The sequence below is a fragment of the Acomys russatus genome, chromosome 12, assembly GCF_903995435.1.
Source record: "Acomys russatus chromosome 12, mAcoRus1.1, whole genome shotgun sequence".
In the NCBI taxonomy this organism is placed as follows: Eukaryota; Metazoa; Chordata; class Mammalia; order Rodentia; family Muridae; genus Acomys; species Acomys russatus.
This window is the reverse complement of record NC_067148.1, coordinates 41,110,977-41,133,481: the sequence shown is the minus strand read 5'-3', so window position 1 is coordinate 41,133,481 and position 22,505 is coordinate 41,110,977. Positions and strand designations below refer to the sequence as shown.

At 47.0% G+C, this 22,505-nt stretch overlaps 1 protein-coding gene across 1 annotated transcript in view; it reads left to right on the top strand.

Moving 5' to 3' along the window:
• The window catches only part of Iqca1 (IQ motif containing with AAA domain 1), a 112,741-nt gene that overhangs the window by 27,830 nt on the left and 62,406 nt on the right, over positions 1-22,505 (top strand). Inside the window, exon 7 of the mRNA XM_051154319.1 lies at positions 18,067-18,151. Within this exon, the coding sequence (XP_051010276.1) occupies positions 18,067-18,151 (85 nt within the window). The remainder of the gene's footprint in view (positions 1-18,066; positions 18,152-22,505) is intronic.

Sequence of the window (22,505 nt, the reverse complement as noted above, 5' to 3'; positions counted from 1 at the left end):
CCTTTCTCTAAGTGATTCCTGCTATGTAGTTATATACATGAATATTAAAGATCCTTAAACCTCTGGTGTATCATTAGAATAATCACCATCTAGGTTTTCATTTGTCATTATTATACCAAAGGAGGCGTCGGCCCCTTGCCAGGCACCTCACAGACCTCTTCTCTGGTATGTCCTCTCCGCCTCTCTTACACTGCCAGGCCCTGGGATCTTCTGCAGAGTGTGGCAGTGTGTGTGTCACCCTTGCTATAGTGTGGGCTATTTGAAGCAGCCAGTGGCCTTTGTCAAAGGTCTTACTTAGTCTGGGAAGCTTAACCAGTTAGAGGCTGCTTCAGTTGTTGGTCAAGCAAGCACCAACTTCCAGGACTTTACCTTCGTGCCTCCTCCTAGCCCCAGGGTCAGAACTCGGATGTAGGGTGCCCCACCGTAACTCCCAGGGTCTCATTTGTGATTGTAGCCATTTTAGTGACTGGGACATCAGGCGTGCACTCAGGGAGGAGGGGTTGCCTGTTACTTCCTGAATACTTATTCTATGACAAGAACGCGTTACAGGTGAACTCATTTGACCTTTGCTAGTTTGCTATCGCTGCCGTATTAAATCTAGGCACTCTCGGTGACTTAACTGGAACCTGGAGGCCTGAGGTGAAAGGATAGAGCTGTGCTCTCCAGAAACTCCGCGGATAATGTAGTCACTGTTTCTGGCCTCCGGTGGGTGCTGCCACTCCTTGGCTTGTGTGTCTAGGTCACTCCACCAAACATCAGGGGTCACGTTGCTCGCTCCTCTGTGTGTCTCTGACCACCTTGCACATGTGTTGTAGGATATTCAGGGCAACACAGAGGGACTACCACATGACACAGGTGACCCCTGTCAGATATCCAATCACACCATCCAGAGCAATTCTTCCATGTACGGTGTCACACTGCCAGGATTAGGACCAAGGGTCTTTGGCATCCACCCTTCAGCCCACCACACACCTGCAGCCCTGTAAGATGGCTCCGCATCCTTTGCACCACTGGGAGCATAATAAGGACTGACGGCAGGACCTTGGGTGAGTGTAGACAGTTGGTATCAACAGGACTCTCTGCTGCACTAATTCCGCCCTCTAGCACAGTAGCAGACGTCGACTTAGCCTGCAAGGTTCCGCTATGCAGTGTGCAAAGCAAGGCATATCAAGAGGAAACCGCGTTCCTAATCTGTTCGTGGACCTTGCCCTGATCTGATCCTTGATGATGAGCAGTAATGGGTAGTAGTGGGGGGTGGGGGTTGCGGAGCACAACTCCCAGTCAGCCCAGTTACCTCAAGGGCAATCTACAGTGCACTGGGCATCAAGCTGTGACAGTCGGCAGAACAGCTATATAAAATGCATTGCCCACTTGACACAAGAGCCAGCCCAGGGAACTGGGACTCTCATCACTGAAGATGCAACAGCCTTTCCTCCTCCCGGTCACCTGCATCAGCACCATGTAAGTGGCCTTCATCACCAGAAAACTGGGACTAACTCTAGCTCTTATAAGGCCCTTACAAATGAGAGGCCCAGGTTCGTCCAGGAGTCTTGCAGTGCCTCCGCCGCTGCGGTTCATTGCTTACTGACTTACTTTCATTTCTCTTGCTGTAACTAAGCACCCAGGCAAAAGCAGCACAGGAGAAGAGAGCTCTTATGTGTACTGTAATTCCAGGTTACAATTGCTCATCGCAGAGAAGTCCCCGAGGCAGAAGCTTGAAGCGATTGATAATATAATACACACTCAAGAACAAAGAAAAATAAAGCAGCTGAGCTCGGTGACGAGAGAGAAGGGGGACAGGGCACTCGAGCTCCTGCCTGTGCTCCTCGGAAGCTTCTGTTGCTTTCTCTCCACTCACACAGTTCAGGACCCAGCCTAAGGGGTGGTGCCGCCCACAATGAGAGAGGCCCTGCAAGCCGATGTGATCTGGGCAATCCCTCCACTGAGGCGTTCTTCTCAGGTTACACTAGGTTGTGGCAAGTTGGCAATTAGAACTAACCAACGCCCTATGTAAAAGTGCTCTTACTAGCCGGGCGCGGTGGCACACGCCTGTAATCCTAGCACTCAGGGAGGCAGAGACAGGCAGATCTCTGTGAATTCAAGGTCAACATGGTCTACAAAGTGAGTCCAGAACAGCCAAGGATACACAGAGAAACCGTCTTGGTAGATTAAAAAAAAAAAAAAAGTGCTCTGACTTCCAGGGAACCTTTCAAGGGCGGGGGGGGGGGGGGGGGGGGGGGCTACAGTGTGGGAGTCAGATCAGCCTGGTGGCCTCTCCAGGCACATTGAAGCCTCCCGTGTTACCGTTCTCATTGCTGGGATCAAGGACGTGACAAGAAGGACCTTAATTGAAGTGGTTCACAGTCTGAGGGGACACATTTGCCACGGGAGGGAGAACATGGCAGCAGAACCTTGGACACAGCTAGACACACTGTATCTGCAGTCAGAAAGCAGGAAGTGGAAGTGAACTTTGCAGCAGGACTCTGAACCCTAGATGCCTACCCCCAGTGTCGCACGTCTGTCATTGACGAAGCTCCGTGTCCTAAAGGTTCCACAACCTTTACTGCCACCAGCTGGGGACCAAGTATTCGAACACAGGAGTCTATGGGTGACATCGTACATGCAAATCAAAGAGTACTGTGAGCTGTATATAGCCTTATGTTGTTTTTCCAGCCGATACAATAGTCGCCATAAAGGTCAAAGGAAAATGACTGTAGAGGGCAGGTTGGACCTCAGCAGTGTGGCCACGTGGCTGGAGATGTAGCTACCACCACTGCCTGTTACTGTTATGGTGCAGTGATGCATCCAGCCTACACATCAAACAGATGTGCTGTGAAGGCTGCATATACACACACGCTCTCACACTAATTTGGGAGTTGAGATCCTAGAGTAGAGATCCTAGAGGCTATATGGGTTCAGATCTTCACTCTGCCACTTAGGTCTCTGTGACCTTGAGCCACACCCCCTCTCCCTGCATTTGTTCCTTCATCTAAATGTATGCTGGTGGTGGGGACAGTCTTAATGCCTGCTTCACGAACAGGATAGACAGACTCATAGATATGCCACCATCCGAATAATGCAGAGCCATGGTACTCCACCAGACACACAACTTACGGTTCAGAACAGTTGTTGTATCCTTGACACCCCATGTTGTATCCCTGGGCCTAGCACCCCGACTTCCACAGCCATCAGAATGTTTTGGAGCCTCTTATTCGCAGTTCTGCCTACCAATGTACAAAGGCGAGATTGGCTGCTGGGGCTGGTGGAGAGAGGAAGGCCTAAGGGGGAGGGGGAGGCAGAGATTAGAAAGGGGTCATAAAAGGCTTGTGACACAAAACAGCAGGTGTGTAACGTGCTCAGGCCTCAGGGCAGGGGAGCAACTTGTCTGGGATCTTGGAGATGTGCATTCTTTCTTTCAGTAATGTGTGTGTGTGTGTGTGTGTGTGCGCGCGCGCGCATGTGCGTTAAAATTAAAATACAGTTTAAGTGAAGTTACGTCTGCTTCCCACTCCCCACCATTGTGCACAATTCTGTGTGTTAAGCTTTGGCATTTTTAAGGCTGGGAGACTATGGATGCAGTGCCCTGTCTTGTCCCTCCCATCATGCATTGTGAACTCTAGAACCAACCTGTCAACGAGAAGTTGCCATGCTCCGGCCCTGCAAGCGTTCGGCTGGAAACCAATTTGCTGACTGTGCTGCTATCTCCAGTGGGCAGCAAAACTTTGGCTTTGACACTGGCCTGAGGGAATGGAAGCCTGTGCTCCCCACCTGGATCACCAGAGCCTTGGGTCCAACTCAGCTCCCACTAGTCATGTCCTAACTGTTTGCTCCTTCAGATGAACCTGCCTGCCTCCTGCTCCGCTAGGAAGGGGTCTGTGCCAGGTGCTCATAACCATCCCCTAATAAGCATCTATCTATCTAATTAGCTCTTTAGTCTTCCACATTACTTCACTTATGCACCTTACACAACTATCACAATTAGCCCACACAGCAGTTGAAGCAGGCGGCAGCATCCTCCCAGCTGCTACTCTCCTTTTAATTTTTCTACCGCCACTTTCAGCTCTTTACATAGGACAGGCGAGTAGCAAGCCACCCCTATCCATAATAACAGTAGACCACCCACGAAATTGACATTAGGAATGTAGAGACTGGGGACATCTATGTTTTGAGTGCTAAGTCATTCCTGAATCACACCTAACACGCACTGGAAACCTCCAAGGGCTTTCTCTGGGTTCTTGGCTGGAATTCTCTCGCAGCTTTGCTCCCTCACACCCAGTACATCACTTATTTTCTCCCTAGCGGTGACAAGATGCCTAGCAAAAGGTAGTCACATTGCGCCTACAGTTGGGAGGCAACTGGTGCTCGGCTCACTTCATCCCTTTCATTCAGCTTAGGATCTACGGCCCTTGAGGGTGAGCCTCAGTTAACCTGAAACTCCCTTACAGACATGCCAAGATGCTGGTCTCCCAGAAGATTCTAGTTCCTGTCACACTGACAGCCAATATTAGCCATCACACCGGCATCTCCTCCTCTCAAGGGCTCTAGTAGCAAAGCCCCTGGCTGCGTCTCTTCAACTCTAAGCCACAAAAGACTGGGAAATAATCACCACCATTTGTACAAAGGGATGGCTGGCAGATACATGTATTTTTTTTTCTACTTCTGTTATTCCTTTCATTAGTGTTTTTAAGTTAAAGTGCAATTTAAATGAAGTTAAGTCTGCCCACCCCCACCATGGTGCACAGTTCTGTGTGTTAAACTTTGGCATTTTTAAGGCTGGAAGACCTTGGGTGCAGGGCCGTGTCTTGTCACTCCCATCATGCATTGGGAACTCTAGAACCAACATGTCAATGCCGCATTAACATTCTCTGGCCCTGTGAGCGGCAGTAACAGAAATTTGCTGGCTGGCAAGAAGCAACCTAAAGGAGAAAGGGCTTATTCTGACTTTCAATTTAAGGGGAAACACAGTCAGCCATGATAGTGAAGGCATGGGAGTGGGAGAGTAAGGGAGTTTGCGGTCAGGAAGTAGAGAACAGACAGGAAGTAAGGCCGACTATCAAACCTTGGGGACCACACTCAGTGACTACTTTCTCCCATGAGGATTCTAAAGCCTTCCAAAGGTGGCACCACAGGTGGGACCCGAGTCTTCAACTACATAAGCCAGTGGGGAATATTTCATGTTCAAACCACCATAGGGCCCACAGCCGTCGGGCTCATTGGCGTCACCTGGGAGCCCAGGGCTTTACTGACTCCTAACTCCCCCTCTTCCCTCAGCAGCATCATGTCTTCACGCGAGGTAGTTAAAAAGAGAGAGACACCAAGAGAGGGAAGGAAAAGGGTAAGGAGAAAAGACAAGGAGCAGAGGAAGCTGGCTGTGGCTCGCCCCATGAGTTTCACATGAGACCTTGCGGACTTGTGGAAGTTAGGCAACTTGGCTACAAGTTCACCTAGTGACTAGCGATGGAGAACAGAGATGGAGGGAGAGACCTTGAGAAGTTCAGGCATTGTGTAGATCCAGGGTGGTCTCCGGGGAAAGAGCAGAGCTTCCCTCTGAGAGCTTTCAATGACATCAGAAGAAGCCACCAGCCCGCTCCTATCAGATGCTGTCTGGGTGTTTGGAATCTAGCTATGTTTGTTTCTTCTTTTGTGCTTTCTATATTTTCTTCTGTATTTGTTTCTTCTTTCTTGCTTTCTATAGTTTCTGCAAGGATCCTGAGTTACATTCAAAACGAAACAGGAGTTTGAGGAAGCCAGGGGGGATGGTCACACATGGAGAGAGGGGTCCAGGCCTCATCATTGTGAATTCCTTATGTAATTACATATTCGGTGAATTCTCAAAAGCAGCTGCAGTCAGATGCAAATGTACATGTGGGTTATTCGAGTCAGAAGGCGAATTGTCCTCCTCCCTGCCGTTGCATTCATGGAAAATATATGAGCTTGAACAGGGGACATGGCAAGGGGTGGGCGAGAAGTCAACATCCAGACAGTACTCACTGAGGCCTGCGGGACAGGTGCACAGCCCATGGTGACGTCACGTGTTTTGATGTGGCTCGTCATAATAAATAAAGTTAAGAGCACCCAGCACCTAGGGGTTCTTATGGTCCTCGATCCAGATAGAAGGGCTAGATGACAGACAGACTCCAGGCTCATCAGCAAATGCAGTAGGCTAGTTTCCTTTGTCTAGACCTAAACAGGTCCAGGCAATAGCCTTGGGCCCTTTGCTCTCTCAGTGTACCCCACAGACTGCGAGGACAGATCTGTCTTCCCCAGGATGGTGGTCCCTCAGAAGCATGGCAGCCAACAGCTGCAGTTACCACCGCCCTTTACGTATCTTCTACCTCCAGAAAAGTGAAATCCAGTCTTAGGCTTCAATGTGGGAGATCTCACACCCAAGTATTTCTCCTGCAGGTCACAGGAAGTGGGATGGCAGTAAGGCCACCACCTTGAAGAAACTGAACGCTGCAGTGACAGGACACAGGATGGGCTTTTGCAGTCAGGGCCTGCCAGTTCTGAACAGACAGAAGTGCTTCATTTCCACGCTCCGTGTATAAACACTGTTTGGGCAGAAACAGCCACACACCTTCATGTTTTATAAATACAGTGACACCCACTGTCCACTTGATCAGACAAGGACAGAGGGTTGAAAAGGGACAGGGCAGGCAAAGGTCCTTCTGATCAGGAAGGGGCGTGGAAGACTCTGGCTGCGTTTGAGCCATTGTCTTAAAGGGAATGGATGACAACAAAGAAAGACTTTACTTTCATCCCGACAGGGTTGGCTCTGTCCTGAGTATGAATTCTACATACATGGCATTTGGAACAGGAAAGCAAAAATAAGACTTGCTTGTCCCTTTCTTAAAAGAGGAGCAAATCAACATAGGTTCTCATGTCATCCCCAATGTATTGTTTCTTTCTGTTAAATTGTAAGGGGGAGGGCAGGGTGGCTTGTACAGGGTTGGGGGAGACTTGTCACATTCAAACAGGAGCAGAATCGAAGGTGAAACTCTTGACCCAAGAAGGAAGCCTCGATCCTGACTGGTACCAGCTAAAAGCATCCACTAATAAGCAAGCCGCCTATGAACAGATCGATTTTCCTAAGAGCACTGTGGGATCAAGAGGCTGGTGCAGGGGGCTCTCTTGGTCTCCTCTGAGTACAGGTCCACTTGGTGTCCCAGAGAGGCCATGTAATCAAGCCCATGTGTAACGCATCGCCTTTATTGAGTGCCTGTGAATTTATAGGCAGCAAGTGACACCTTTGGAGGCTTCTGTGCAGTGGCATAAGCTGCTTACTTTAGAACTCAGGAGAAATTTATGGGACTGCTGACATTAATGGAGGTGGCTGACTGACTGGGGGGGGGGGGGACTGGCCGGAAACCCCTCCATCCATATATTTTTCATAGTTGATGAAACACAGATAAATCTCTGTCCTGTGCGTCTGAGACGGTGAGACCCGTCGAAGCTTGGTGTCGGGCCTCAGGGGGAAATTTATCATGCATAGGAGTTCTGCTTTCTAAATCACTGTGAACTCCAGACTGGCCATTTGCACATTTGTATGAGAATTTTTGACAATATCCATAAATTTTTAATAGGCCCTAACTTTACCAAGTGTGCCACACCTCCTGTTTGTGAACAGAAAACTACGAGGCCAGAGTGTTTTTCCTCAGATTACTCAGATAAAAGAACAGGAAAAGGGCACTCAATGTCCATCATATTTTTAGTGAGAAAGACGACATTAGTCACTGAATAAATTTTATAAGAAGTTAACATTGCCCCCATCATTTATCACATGTAAATTGTAGAATTTCCAGACGCCAGAGGAAATACAAAAATTGCCTAGTGGGGCACAAGGTTCTATTTTTAAAACAACAAACCTAAGGTTTTGCAAAGATGGAAATGCCCCGGTCCCAGTGGAGATTTTTAAACTTAATTTATTGTTATTATTTGCATGTGTGCACATGGATACAAGTCAGAGGACGGCTTTGTGGAGTAAGTTCTCTCCCTACCCCTTTCCATGTGTCGAACCCAAACTGTCGGGCTTGGCTGGGGCCAGCAGTTAGGGGAATTACCTGCTGAGCCATCTCACAGGCCACTCCAAGGGGATTTCCTACTTTGCCCCATCACAGGAGTAGTCAGTGGCAGCTACCACACAGCTTCCCTCCTTTCCAGTCAAATCTTGTTTATCATGCATCTGTTCTCCCAACTACTCCCTGATTTGGTGTGAAACTTTATTTTAAGCTCAGTTTATTGGCATCTCCATGGGCAGTGTGCTTGCCTGCCTCAGCATCCTTGGTGCTGTAGTGTACCTGTGTCACCACACCTGGTCCTAGCGCCATCCTGTAGCTATAGCTAAAGCAGAGAGGGAACTGGTGGCACAGATCTGTAATCCCAGGAACTTGTGGGGGAGGGATCAGTGTAAAACCAGATGACCTGAAATTCAAGACTTGTCTAGGCTAAAGGGTGAGTTCAAGGCCAACCTAAGCAATTTAGCAAGACCTGCTCTCAAAATTTAAAAACACAAACAAACACAAACACAAACAAAACATTTTAAAGTTGAGGATGTAGCTCAGTCATGGAGACGTGTGTCCTAATGTACACACAGCCATGGCCCTGGGTTCAATCCCAAATACACACACACACACACACACACACACACACACACACACACACACACACACATTCATACACATGCACACACATAGACATACACACTCACACATGCACAAATATGTACATACATATGCACACACATACACACGTGCTTACACACACATGTAAACTCACACATACATATACACTCACACATGTACACACACAGCCATAGCATTCTGACAAAGGCCCTGGAGGCAAGTGTGACATACTGTGCTGTTGTGAGACTGTATCCTGGGCTCTCAGGCACCCAGGGACACCCCTTTGTCAGAGACTATGTGGTTTCCCCTCCTTCATAGGAACCCTAGCTCAGGAGACTCTGCCCACCCTTTTCTGCTCTCAGAATCGTCCCTAGTGTTTTGCTTTTCATTGTCCAGGCAATGGTGAAGGGGTAGTGGGTGGGCTGGGCTCATGTTGTGTTTCTTACTGTACAGGACTGAATGGGCTTCCATGGCATCTGTGCCATCCTGTTTTGTTGTGATTGCTCACTTCCTACTTGTTTGTACGTTCAGAATGTCTGTGAGTCATTTAGTTATTCTAAAAGCACTTTGGCCTTTCCAAGAGACGCACAATTAAAATGCTAGTGTTCATCCTTACATGCTAGGAAAGTTGGGTATTAATCATGAAGCCCATGATTACTTCTGCTTCTGCAGAGAAAACCTTTGATCAAGTTAAATGTCTGCTTCTCACCTGAAAATCTAAGACCCGGGAGAAAAGGCACACATTGTAGGGACATTTACTTTAAGCAGGACAAGATGTAAGTTGGGTATAGAGAGACTGTTGTATCTTCCACCTGCTGACTTTTCTCAAGGCCACAGACACTGTCTAGCACACCACACATGCTCAGTGAGCCTATTGTGAGTTAACAGATGCAGCATGGATGAGTGAATCAAAGATTCTGCATCCTCAGTGGAGCCATGCCTCACAGGCGAGGGGCACAGCCTTTGTCACCACCTGCACATAGCCGGTGCTACGACGTGAGTGAGTACCGATAACCAAGACAGTACAACGGGAAAGTAACAAGAATAAATATCCTGTGGAAAGTGGGAAACTGTGTTAGGTGTTGATGCCAGGGAAGCAGCAGAGCTGTGTAAGATGACAGCCATGCACGACGGTCAGAAGAAACAAAACAGTTGCTGGGATAGATGGAGCGATGGGCTCCGCTCCTGCCCAAACAGGAAGACGATGGATCGGCCCCAGGAGACGTACAGGGAAAACACAGTTTCAATTAAAAATCCCAACAGGATTATTTGTTGAATGTGAAATATAATTATTAAAGTCATTAGGATTAAAATAAGAAGCTAAGAACAATGGGGGAAGAACAAATGGCTATGTATTCTAAAGTACATTACAAAGAAAAATAAGGTAACTGCTTAGTGCTAATAAGAAGGCACATGCCTGGTTCAGTGGGCTAAGAGGGCAGCCCCGGAGCTGACAGGCATTAATGGAACAAGTAATTTCTGAAAAATGCATTTTTAAAATGGAGCCAGAGAAGAAAAATACAGTTACAGTAAGTACATTGTTAGAGTTGACTGGTAACAGAAACAGAGAATTTAATGTCCTGAAAGAGAAACCACGAAAGCATAAGTATTTTAAAATAAAATTGGAAAAGCCCACTGCAAAAAGCATGAGGTCTGCCTAGTAATAAGACTCTAAGAAAGGAAAGAAAGCAAGCGAGGACGACACTTGCTTTGATTGTGACGTGTTTTGCTCTGCGGTTTAATTAATTTGACACACCGCTCCTATTTGCTGTGTTAGAAAGAGCAACAGGCAAGTGGCCTCAAGAGCTCCACAGCCTTGCTCCAGCCTTCTTCACCTGTCTCCAGGCTCGGAAGACACAGGCACGAGGGATCTCCTGCGTCCCCTTTGCTCTTAAGCAAAAACAATGCCGTGATGATTGCCAGGTCTTTCCTGCTGGGAGCTGCATCATCATTTCAGGAACTGACGGATGCCCTGTGCCTTTCCAGCATCCTGCAAACACTCCGTGGGAGGAGGACTGTGGCGACTGTTCAGAATGGCTCTGTTTTCTCCACTTATAAGTCGTGAGAACTTGACTTCTGGAAAGCGTTTCTTGCACAGAGCATCGGATATTGTGGAACAGACTGGTGTGATTAGCAGAAATGCCCCTGCCCCCCCCCCCCCCCCCCCCCCCCCCCCGCCACCAGGCTGTGACCGGAAGTGGCTGAGGTGAACTGAGTGAGTCTGGCAGGGTAGGGCAGGACAGGCTGGCTTCTGCCTCCAGGCCCTGAAGACACAGGTACAGAGCATCTCCTGATGTCCCCAATGGAGCCTCTACCTTGGGGCTGAAAGGTACAGGGCAGCGTTCTTACATGCACAGAAGGACAGGGCACCGATCATTTACTGTCCTGAGTCTCCCAGAAGCCAGGCAAGTGCTACACAGTGATGCATGGTAAGGGAAGAGAGACATGGACAAGCCTGCGGGCAGAACAGGCCTCCGTGGTGTCTGGCCAGGGGCTCTTGTCTGAGACTCAGACACTACCACACCTGCAATGGAGCAGGGAGTGGAGCTGGAGTAGTAGAGGTCAAAGCATTGAGAGTCAAGCCCTGGGATTAATCCTAGGAGAAGAAAAGGCAATGTCAAAATCTACTTACTCGCTGAGCCTTTCCCAGCCCAGTGGAGCTTCGAGGCATCACAGCTCAGACAGCTAGAGTCTGGCTTCCAGCGGGGATGGGCGTGCCAGGCTGCCGCATGCGTGGTGTGGCTCGCTTGGCTTCTGGATTTTGCTTGTCAGCATTCTAGAGGTGATTTGGACTCAGTGACAGGAGGTGACGTTCCTCCTGTTAAAAATATTAAACAATCTCTGTAATGTCATGTTTTCATTTTCTCAATACATTTCAGGAATCCCATTAAGGAATAATTAAAAGTTTTCTTTTTGGAAGTTAATATTTGTCTTGATAGAAGTTAAATAGTATAGGCGGGGCAGGTAACTCCCTCAATGTGGCATTTGCCCCTTGCAAGCTCTGGGACTAGAGACTGGCCACCCAAACCCATGTCATAAGCAAGCCAAATGGCAAAGGCAGACAGAGAGACCTCGGGGGCTCCCTGACCAGTCTTCCTACCTGGTGAGTTCCAGGACACTGTTGCAACACTACAGTCGTCCTCTGGCCTCCACGTGTGTGAGTACACACAGGCACACACATGAACATGCACGTGAAATAAATACCCCTCAAAGCTGAAAAGCTTTACTTAGAAAAACTCATCCCTATGAAATACCTGCGTTTGCTTGTAGGTGACTAAGTGTTGACAAATAGGTCCTAATTTCTGAAGATTTGCTTTACCAAGACAGCATCCATTTTTGAGCTTTCTGTTCCCTGACAGCTGCCTCCCCATTGTCTCTCCACACCCCTCCCCTCTCCACCCCTGCTTCCCTCTATAGACAAGGGTGAGCTGGTAGTTCTCACACACATGGCTTTGGCTGTTTCACTTGAAGCTTTCTGCTCGAACCACCTGGTGGGTCCAGTGCCCACTTGAAGACCTCCTCTGACTGTGCCTGTGGCAGCAATTTGAGGGTAAATGGAAATGGGAGGGGAGGTGGCGAGGAGGCAGAATTCTAGAACGGCATTCTTGCATGCTACCCGCTGTATGTCAGCAAGATGGTGCAAGTTTAAAGATAATCAAGGCTTTGGGTTCATAGTTGAAAGAAAGCTGTAATTTTAGTAATTATGCACAATCTCGGTATATTGAACATCTTGGAGCTGTGCAGAAAATTATGCCTCAAGGTTCACTTTCAATAGAAAAGAGTCCTGATTCTATTATACTAATCCTCCAGACTGCAGGGAAAGGCCCAGGTTGTCAACCCCCCCCCAAAAAAAACAATTTGATGTTCCCCCTTTTTCATTCTACAGATATGTGCCCCTACCAGTTCTTTGGTTGTAAAATGAGAGCAAAAGTGTTATATTTGGTCAGCTTATGTCATACAGTGTGGTTTAAATCTGTCTGAGCAGATTTAAAACAAGGAAAGGAATCCATCCGCCACTTGGTCCATTTTTCTAATCAAGAGAACGGGACCCAGACTGCAGCCAGGGTGGCCAGAACTTGACATGCAGGAAAAGATAGAGGAGACAGAGTGAGGGAGTCTGGTTGCAGTGTCACATGGGGCAAGAGTCATCAAAGAAACCAAGTAACCTAAGGCCCAAAGCAGTTCAGCCTTAAGAATAAAAGGGGCGCTGGTGTCAGTTCTCCCAAGTGAGCTGGAACAAAGCTTCACCTAAGGAGATAGGCAAAAGTTTTGTTTTGAAAGAATTGGTGACCTTTGAGCAAATACATGATATGGTATAACTCATGTTTTAAAAGGGTCCCTCACCACCTCCTAGGGTAGGGCCACAGCACAGTAAGAGACCAGATCATGATATAAGCAACTACTTGGTGGCAGTGGCCTGAGCCCAGTGATGTTTGCCAGTCACCCTCAAGGCATGCTAGGAAGGTGGAACCATGGGAAAGGACACCTGGAAATGGCTCCAGTGCTCCATGAAGCACCCCTGGAGGGACCAGAACACAGTCTCCATCCTCTGCAATAGGAAGAAGAGGAAGAATTTGGGTGTCAGAGTGGCAAAAAGGCTTGATTGGCAGAGCCTCTGCGCTTCTGGGTGTTTTTATGGACAACTGGATCTGGATCCAGGCCAGGGAGAGGTGAGAGCCAGGGAGAAGTGAAAACCAGAGTCAGCATCAAAGAGCTGAGCACACATGTGCTGAGTCAAACTAGGAAACTGGGTAAGATGGCAGTGTGTGAGGGTGGACAGGGCCTTCAGTTTCAGAGATAAGAGGTGGGAAAGGACCTAGCAAGGAGGATTTGGGGGCAGGTCTGTGTGGAAAAAAGAGAACCCACAGAGTGTCCCCATCAAGAAGAGGATGGGGACTAGGCCTGTCCTGTATGTGACCAACTGTTTCCATGGAAGAGATGAGGTACTCAGCAAGAGAGAAGGCAACCAGGGGCATGTGTTGCACTTGAAACTGAGGCAAGAGAACCTTTCCAGAATTAAGACACTGTCCTCCAACTACAAAACAGCACATGCTGGCTAGTTTTATGTCAACTTGACATAAGCCAGTCATTTGGGAAGAGGAAATGTCAACTTAGAAAATATCCCACCAGATTGGCCTGTGCTGTATTTTCTTGATTGATAATTGATATGGGACATCCCGGATCACTGGTGGGCGGTGCTGTGTCTGGGCTGGTAGTCCTGGGTGCTCTAAGACAGCAAGCTGAGCAAACCATGAGAAGGCAAGCAAGCAAGCAGCATTGCTCCACGGCCTCCAAATCTGTTCCGGCCCCTATGTCCCTGTCTGCTTACATTCCTGCCCTTACTTACCTCGGTGATGGACTGTGGTTTGGAACTATAAGCTAAAATAAACCCTTCCCTCCCCAAGTTGCTTGTGATCATGGTGTCTAATCACAGCAACAAGGCCCCTAAACCTCAGCACCATAATGAAATGCCCTTTAGAAGGTAGCAACCCCATGCTAGGCCATAAGCTGTATACTAGGATGCTGGGTCCCGACTGCCGTAATTATGTCCTAAGTCTAGGTGGCTGAGCAGCGGGAATGCATTGTCTGGGTTCTGGGCAAGAAGCCCAGAGTTTCAGCAGGTTCTTTCTGGGGACTGTGAGGTAGAGCCTCATCTTAACCAAGCATAGTCACAAGGACCCCCATATCCTGAGGTTAGGATTTCAGTGTAAGCATCTTTAGGGTCTGGGCCACAGTTCAACACTCTACACCTGTTAAAAACTATCCTTTTTTAAAGATTTATTTCTTTAAGTATGCAGTGTTGTGTTATGCCTGTATGTATGCCTGCCCACTGGAAGAGGGCACCAGATCTCATTATAGATGGTTATGAGCCACCATGTAGTTGCTGGGAATTGAACTCAGGACCTTTGGAAGAGCGTGCAGTGCTCTTAACTTCTGAGTCATCTCTCCAGGCCCTGTAAGAACTATCTTAATGGGGCGGTGGATATGGACAGTTCTCCCAGCTGAGCTCAAGGAATGAAAGCTAAGGAAAGTAAGCATGCCAAAGGAAGGGCTACAAGATTCTCAGGGCTGCAGCTAAGAAGTAGGGGAGGGGAAGTAGGAGTGATGGAAGGATGAAAGACTGAAGGGAGAAAGAACCCCAAGGAGTGGCTCCTGAGGCCAGAGCCCAAAGGGACAGAAGTGTGTGTCTAAGGAAGGTGACAGGAGCCAGGTGGTGGTGGCACATGCCTTTAATCCCAACACTCGGGAGGCAGAGGCAGGTGGATATCTGTGAGTTCAAGGCCAGCCTGGTCTACAAAGTGAGTCTAGGACAGCCAGGGTTACACAGAGAAACCCTGTCTCAAAAAACCAAAGAAGAAGAGGAGGAGGAGATGAAGAAGGAAGAAGAAGAAGAAGAGAAGAAGAAGAAGAAGAAGAAGAAGAAGAAGAAGAAGAAGAAGAAGAAGAAGAAGAAGAAGAAGAAGAAGAAGAAAGAGAGGAAAATGACAGGAAGGTGGCGCCTCCCTGATGGGTGGGGTACCTGGATGTAGGAGCTTGTAAAGATGCAAGTGCTCATCATTAAAAGCTCCCCAAACTCAGGGGCTGGAGAGATGGCTCAGAGGTTAAGAGCACTGTCTGTTCTTCCAGAGATCCTGAGTTCAATTCCCAGCCCCCACATGGTGGCTCACAGCCATCTGTAATGAGACCTGGTGTGCAGGTGTACATGCAGGCAGAACACTGTATAAACAAAGAAACAAATATTTTTTAAAAGCTCCCCAAACTCAGTGTTTTTAATCAGAACCACAGACAAGTATCCCAGGTACTCGCTTATGGATTCCTGGTTCCATGGGTGTTATGGCTGCATGTGTGCAGGTGTCCAGGAGAAGGCAATTTCCACTATTAAGACTTATTGGGGGCTGGAGAGATGGCTCAGAAGTTAAGAGCACTGACTGCTCATCCAGAGGTCCTGAGTTCAATTCCCAGCAACCACATGGTGGCTCACAACCATCTATAATGAGATCTGGTGCCCTCTTCTGACCTGCAGGTGTACATGCAGGCAGAACACTGTATACACAATAAGTAAGCAAGCAAGTAAGTAAATAAATAAATAAGATTTATCATTAAGATAAATTTCCACCATCCACAGCATCCAGGACTGTGGGGAGAATGTGTCATGGGGGGTGGGAGCCTGAGGCCTAGGATTCCTCAAGACAGACACATTGTTTTCCACTGTTAATCAAAAGTGTCTTGGGGCTGACACTGTATAATTTGGGTCCTGATACTGTGTAATTTGGGGTCTTCAGTTCCTTCTGGGAAGGTCCAGGAGGGCATTGCCTGCAGTCACAGCTGTCAAGCCCCAGCTGCTTATTGCCAAAATTACCATGGGAACCTAAATAACATTTGCTGTTCCCTCTTGCAAGACTTATTTGCACCTCTACCCTCAGCTCTCATCCCAAAGCCTAGAATGCTCCAAGGCACACAAGACCTGAATTACAAGAAGGAAAGTACAATCATTAAGATAAATACATGTAATATTATTTTACAAAAATTACTATGGAATTTTAATATTAACTCTATGAAAATTGACACATCCTAAAATTAAAAGGTAACACGCAAAATGAGATCATGTGAATTGGGGTAAAAATATTAAGTCACGAGGCTGAAGAGATGGCTCAGCAGTTAAGGTTAAGAGTATGTGGTTAAGAATATATATTGTGGGCTGGAGAGATGGCTCAGTGGTTGAGAGCACTGCTTCTTCTTCCAAAGGTCCTGAGTTCAAGTCCCAGCAACCACATGGTGGCTCACAACCATCTATAATGAGATCTGGTGTCCTCTTCTGGTCTGCAGGGGTACATGCAGTAAAAACACTATACATAATAAATAAATAAATATTTTTTAACAGAGTATGTATTGCTCAGCAGGGCGTGGTAGCATACGCCTGTAACCCCAGCACTTGAGGAGACAGAGGTAGGCAGATAGTTCCAGGCCAGCCTGGTCTACAAAGCAAGTCCAGGACAACCAAGGTTACACAGAGAAACCACCCTGTCTCAAAAAAAAAAAAAAAAGGAATATGTATTGCTCTTCCAAAGGACCTGCGTTCAATTCCCAGTACCACCCTCCTATAACCCCAGCTTTAGGGGATCTAACACCTCTGGATTCCAAGGGACCCACACAAAGCATAAGCTCTCTCTCTCTCTCTCTCTCTCTCTCTCTCTCTCTCTCTCTCTCTCTCTCTCTCTCACACACACACACACACACACACACACACACACACACACACACACACACACACTGAAAACTAGCCACTACCACCATCTAGAAGCTCCTCTGATGGTAGTTGAGAGATGGACTAATCTCTGGGTGTATCAATAAGTCATTAGGAGTCGGTTTATATGATTTCCATTTAGCTGCGTAATAGTAGTAAATTCTTCCCTAGGGCCTATGACTTGTTTATCTGTGGGTTGTTGGCCTAAAAAAAAAAAACAGTGCCAGGTATGAGTTTCATCTTGTGAATCAGGGCTATGGTAGATTACTCGGTGACATCTGGGCCATTGCTGCAGCCATGGGCATGGCTTGCTATGCCTCCCGTTACTGTAGTTCAGAGCTGGAACAATTGATGGTTACTTTCCTTCTCTGATAATTGCATTTATTATTTTTAAATGAACTAAAAAATACATATTTAAATTTTTCTGACTTTTACCGTCTAATAGGGTAAATATCAGTAGTGTAGCTCACATTTCTGCTTAGAAACCTTTAGAGGGCCTCGAAAAGTGTTAAGTGTGAAAAGAGTACCTTAAATATGGCCGTCTCCTCTAAGCCTGGGGCTCTCTGCTTTGGGTACTAAAAGCCTCTGGTTCAGCAGGCAGTCTATTTTCCCTTTGCATGGAGTAGGTGTGAGGCTTGGGTCGAATTCAGTTTCTCTTATAAATAACGACCACATCCCCCTTTGGTGATCCTTTGCACTAAATTCCACAGCCTGCTTTCTCTGTGGAGAAATTATGTGGGTACAGACAGAAATACTTGTTGGACCCCATCAAACATGGGGCCCCAGACTTCCTAAAACCGAAAGCACGCGTGAATGTTTCAGACACTTTGCTGGCTGTGCCATTTGTGCAGCTCCACCCTTCTGTTTAGTTTCAAAGTCCTGTGTTTACCCTGTGTTTTAAACAGGAAGAAATGATTTGTGCTTCTGTCCTTGAAACCACAAGCATCTTGATACAAAGAGGTGGGGGGGAGGCAGAGGAAGAAAACTAGAATCTAAGAGAGAGCCATCCACCTCAGGCTACATGTCCCCAGAGGCAGGAAACCTCGGGCTGCTGGTTTCCTCCTGCCCAGCCTTGGGCACAGGGACCCTCACCCTGAAGAGCCACCCCTTGCTGACAGAAACTTACACCGGTTGTCAAGGGTGGCATTACTGAAAGAGTCACCCCACTTCTCTTTCACCTCACATCCTTTCCCTCTGCAGGAATTTAACGGGTGCATTTCCAGTCTACCCCAATGAGGAAGAAGGGGGATCAGCTATCGTTTTTTCCGACAAGACCCCGGAACAGGTAAAGAAATGCAATGCATGAGAAGTAAAAAGTGTGTGAGCCACAGTGACGTCTCCTTAGACTCAAATGTGAATGAATCCAGTGTGTTGCATCTCCTTTATGTTCTTAGGATTACTCACATGACATCTTCCAGGGTGAATATCATTTCACATATTCTTTCTGATTTCTTTCACAATCAATTCATTCTTTCTCCTGTCCCATCTCTGAAAAGTGTGAAGCCATTTTTCTTGTCAGCTCTAAGCATTCTGAGTTCTGGTTCCTGGTACTTCTGCATCCTTCCTCCCTGCCCATCATCAGGCCACTGACTCCAGCAGTTTACTCCCATATCTTCCACATCCCAGGCTGCTCTCTCCTGACTCCCCACATCTCAGGATGCTCTCTCCTGACTCCCCACATCTCAGGCTGCCCTCTCCTGACTCCCCACATCTCAGGCTGCCCTCTCCTGACTCCCCACATCTCAGGCTGCTCTCTCCTGACTCCCCACATCTCAGGCTGCCCTCTCCTGACTCCCCACATCTCAGGATGCTCTCTCCTGTCTCCCCACATCTCAGGCTGCCCTCCCCTGACTCCCCACATCTCAGGATGCTCTCTCCTGTCTCCCCACATCCCAGGCTGCTCTCTCCTGACTCCCCACATCCCAGGCTGCTCTCTCCTGACTCTCCACATCTCAGGCTGCTCTCTCCTGACTCCCGACTCCCTACATCTCAGGCTGGCCTCCCCTGACTCCCCACATCTCAGGCTACTCTCTCCTGACTCCCCACATCCCAGGCTGCTCTCTCCTGACTCCCCACATCCCAGGCTGCTCTCTCTAGCTCTCAGGTGACTTCTGTCACATCTACTAGTTAGTATTTCCTTGACAACTCTAGGAAATGCAATAAGATCTTAAATCAGACTGAGCTATAAATGCTTTAAGTGACATTTTTTCCACATTATGGGTTATCTTCCTAGAGGTTGCTATAATATCAAAATGAAATCACATTGACAGACACACAGTTGTCCAGAATTACATGGGTAAAACTTCACTGTGGAGGCAAGAAAAGCTTCAATTAGACAAAGAGTTTGATAGATCATTTCCCCGAAGACACAATAAAATAGAAGTATATTTAGTCCATTAGTCCCCATCCTCGATGCAAATTTGATCATAAACAAAGTAATTTTTATATCGACAAACATATTATTATGGAAGAATACATGGAAAATCTCTGAAAAGGTTTTTAGTAAAAGACTTCGTTATGGTGGTGACGCCACAGAATTACAGAAAGAATGGGCAGACAGCAGCCATAAGAGGCATGTTCAATTGCTGAGAAAATGTTCTGTGCCAGCTACTATGCAAAGCACATGCAAGTTTATCCCATGAAGATCCAGCAACTTGGGCAAACTCACAGTTAATAAAATGTGGTTTTTAAATTCAAACCACAGAGGCTGACTTTAGAATAATGTATTCAGAAGCCAATTCAGAAACAAATTAAAAGTCAGTCATCCTGATGCATCCTTTCAAAATAGGGAGAATGGACCAGCCACCAGCCAGCAAACGGATGGGCAGGCCTGCTTACTTTTTGGCAGAATTTGGTATATCCTTACCCTCCCTTAACTTGTAAAATAAATTCCTTTTGCATTGAATATTTACATGTGAAAAAAAATCAGACCACAAACCGACAGAAGAAATTGCTAGAATATTTAATAATCAGAAATGTGGGGGTAACATTGGAAGCATGTTACCGTAAGGCAGAAGTCATAAAGAAACAGACTGGTATAATTAACTATATAAAACTCAAGCAGTTAAAAATAACAGCATAAGTGAGGTTAGAGTCATGAAAAACTAAGGAAAATGCTTGCGGCATCTCTGATGAACGGTTCATCCATTTTTAAAGAGTCCTTAGAAAATAATAAATCATCTGACCATCTCAGTAGAAAAGACATCAATAATATGAATAGAACTTTTTTTAAAAGAAAAAATAGTTTTAATTACTGGCAAAGACTTTTTGGTATAAAACAGCTTTGCTGTGTCTCTTTAGCCACACAGCTAATAAAAATGTTAAGTTAGAAAACCAGCTTGGTGTGCTTGTAGGAAAATGTCACTCTCAAACACTATGGCTAGGTGAATTCATTAGCATGACATTTTTTAAAGGGGCAGAGACCAAGGTGACATCCAGAATTTCAGTGTAGATGTTCTGCACCTGAGGGACACCAGTTGAAGAATTGATACTAAAGAAAATAACAAGGCAGGTTGACAGAAAGTTACATACAGAGCCAAAAAGTAAGGACCCTAAGCTGGGCGTGGATACTCTCTGCAGTAGCTGTAGAGCACTACCGTGCTATCCGGAAGACAGCCACGATTGCGTGCAAGTGATGGGGTTGTGTGGCGTTGACCTCTGCCATAGGGGATGGTAAAAGTTGGTCATGTCTGCCTTGTTTATAGCATGGATGAAGAACACCAAAGTGTGTGAGTGTGTTAAGATAATCTCTGTAGCCCAGGCTAGGCTCAAACTCATTATGTATCAAGGGTAGCCTTGAATTCCAGGTCCCCCTGACGCCATTCTCTAAGTACTGTACCACCACATGCATGTATGTTGTGCTTGAGATAGAACCCAGGTCCAGGGCTCCATGCCTGCTGGACAAGCACTCTTCCTGCTGGGTGATGTCCCCAGCCCTCTAGTGTTTTGTGTGTGGTGAGGGTGTTGTTGTTTTGTTTTCTAACGTTTATTTTATGTATATAAATGTTTTGCCCGCACATATATAAGTTCACATGTGTGCTTGGTGCGTGTGGAGATTCAAACAGGGCATTGGATTCTCTGGAACTGGAGTCACTGGTGTTTGTGAGCTACCGTGTGGGTGCTGGGAACTGGACCAGTCCTTTACAAAATCAACCAGAGTTCTTCAATGGTGAGGCATCTCTTCAGCTCCCACCCCGACACCAGACACCAGCACCACCCCACCACCCCGCCATGTTCTTATAGAGCTAAGTCCCTGGAGCATGATGCAGTGGAGTACCCACTCTTAAGGTCGGAGACCTCACGCCAGCCCTAAGCCAGACTCCCCACTCTGGGCCCTGTAGCCTGTGGGATCGGGCGCAGGGTGCCTCTCTAACCTGACACACTTGTGCAATCACAAGCCAGTATCTCTCTCATCCCTCTAGACCACACTCTGCCCTCCCCCAGAGTAATGTAAGTGTGCAATACCAGCACTGTTACTTGTCATTTCAACAGGCCCTGCCCTGAGAGAAGATCACTTTAACTCTATATTGTTTCTTTTTCTTTGTTTCCTTCCTTCCTTCTATCTTCTGTGTGTGTGTGTGTGTGTGTGTGTGTGTGTGTGTGTGTGTATGTGTGTGTGTATCTGTCTGTCTGTCTGTCTGTCTGCACACACATGCCTATGCACGTGTCTAGCCCTGCAGCTAAGTCTTCAGGAACAAGCAGGGTCTTGAAAGTCAGACCAGGGCAAGCAGCCAAACAGGCTTCACTGTAGTTTAGAGAGCAGTGATTACAGGATTAAGAATGTTGGTGGAATGTCTCAGTTGTCCATAAGAAACATGAAAAGGTGGAGCTGACGCTAGTCAGACTAAAAACAAACCTAAGGGCATCTGGTTAATACATTCCAATAAAGCAAAGAGGACCACAGGGAAGCTTAACATTACACGACAGATGACAGAGAGTGAGAAAAGACCAGCGATTACAGACCACATTCCACCGTAGGCTGTGTCTGCAGCCTGGGCCTGCCTGTCTAGAGATGGAGATCAGGCCATAGCTTCCTGCATGGACCATGTGTGATCAGATGTCCTGAGTTCAATTCCCAGCACTAAAGTAGGGGAGGGTAGAATATTGACACACTAAAGCTAGCAGCATACTTAGGAGGTAAACCACAGTCATAAAGTGGCAGTTATTTCAGAATGCAATAACACTCAGATTTAAGGTATGTGTGAGTGCACTGCATCATGGGAAGTGACCCAAAAGAAAGATCATGATTTCATTCCATGGATATGGAGTCTCCAAATCTCTCCCTGAAACTAAAAATTAAATCCTCTTCTGAGTTGTTGGTCAGTAGGGTTCCAAAGACACCCTCAAACCGGTAATTTCTATTGCTCTTGGCTACCCTACAGAACTTGAGGTAAGACCCTATTGCTGCAGATACTACACACTTGAGTCACAGGACATAGACAAATCAAGCTGGTACTGACCTGGAAGCCTAATCCTGACCAGCTAGTGTGCATAGTGCCAGAAGGTTCCACTTACACTACTGAGAGCAAAAAGCATTCAGCAATCTCACCCAGTTGTGAGCCCCATGAACTGCAGCACTGACTGACCTAGCAAGATATACCGACAGGTGCAATAGTGCCATGAATGTTCTAGAAGTAACC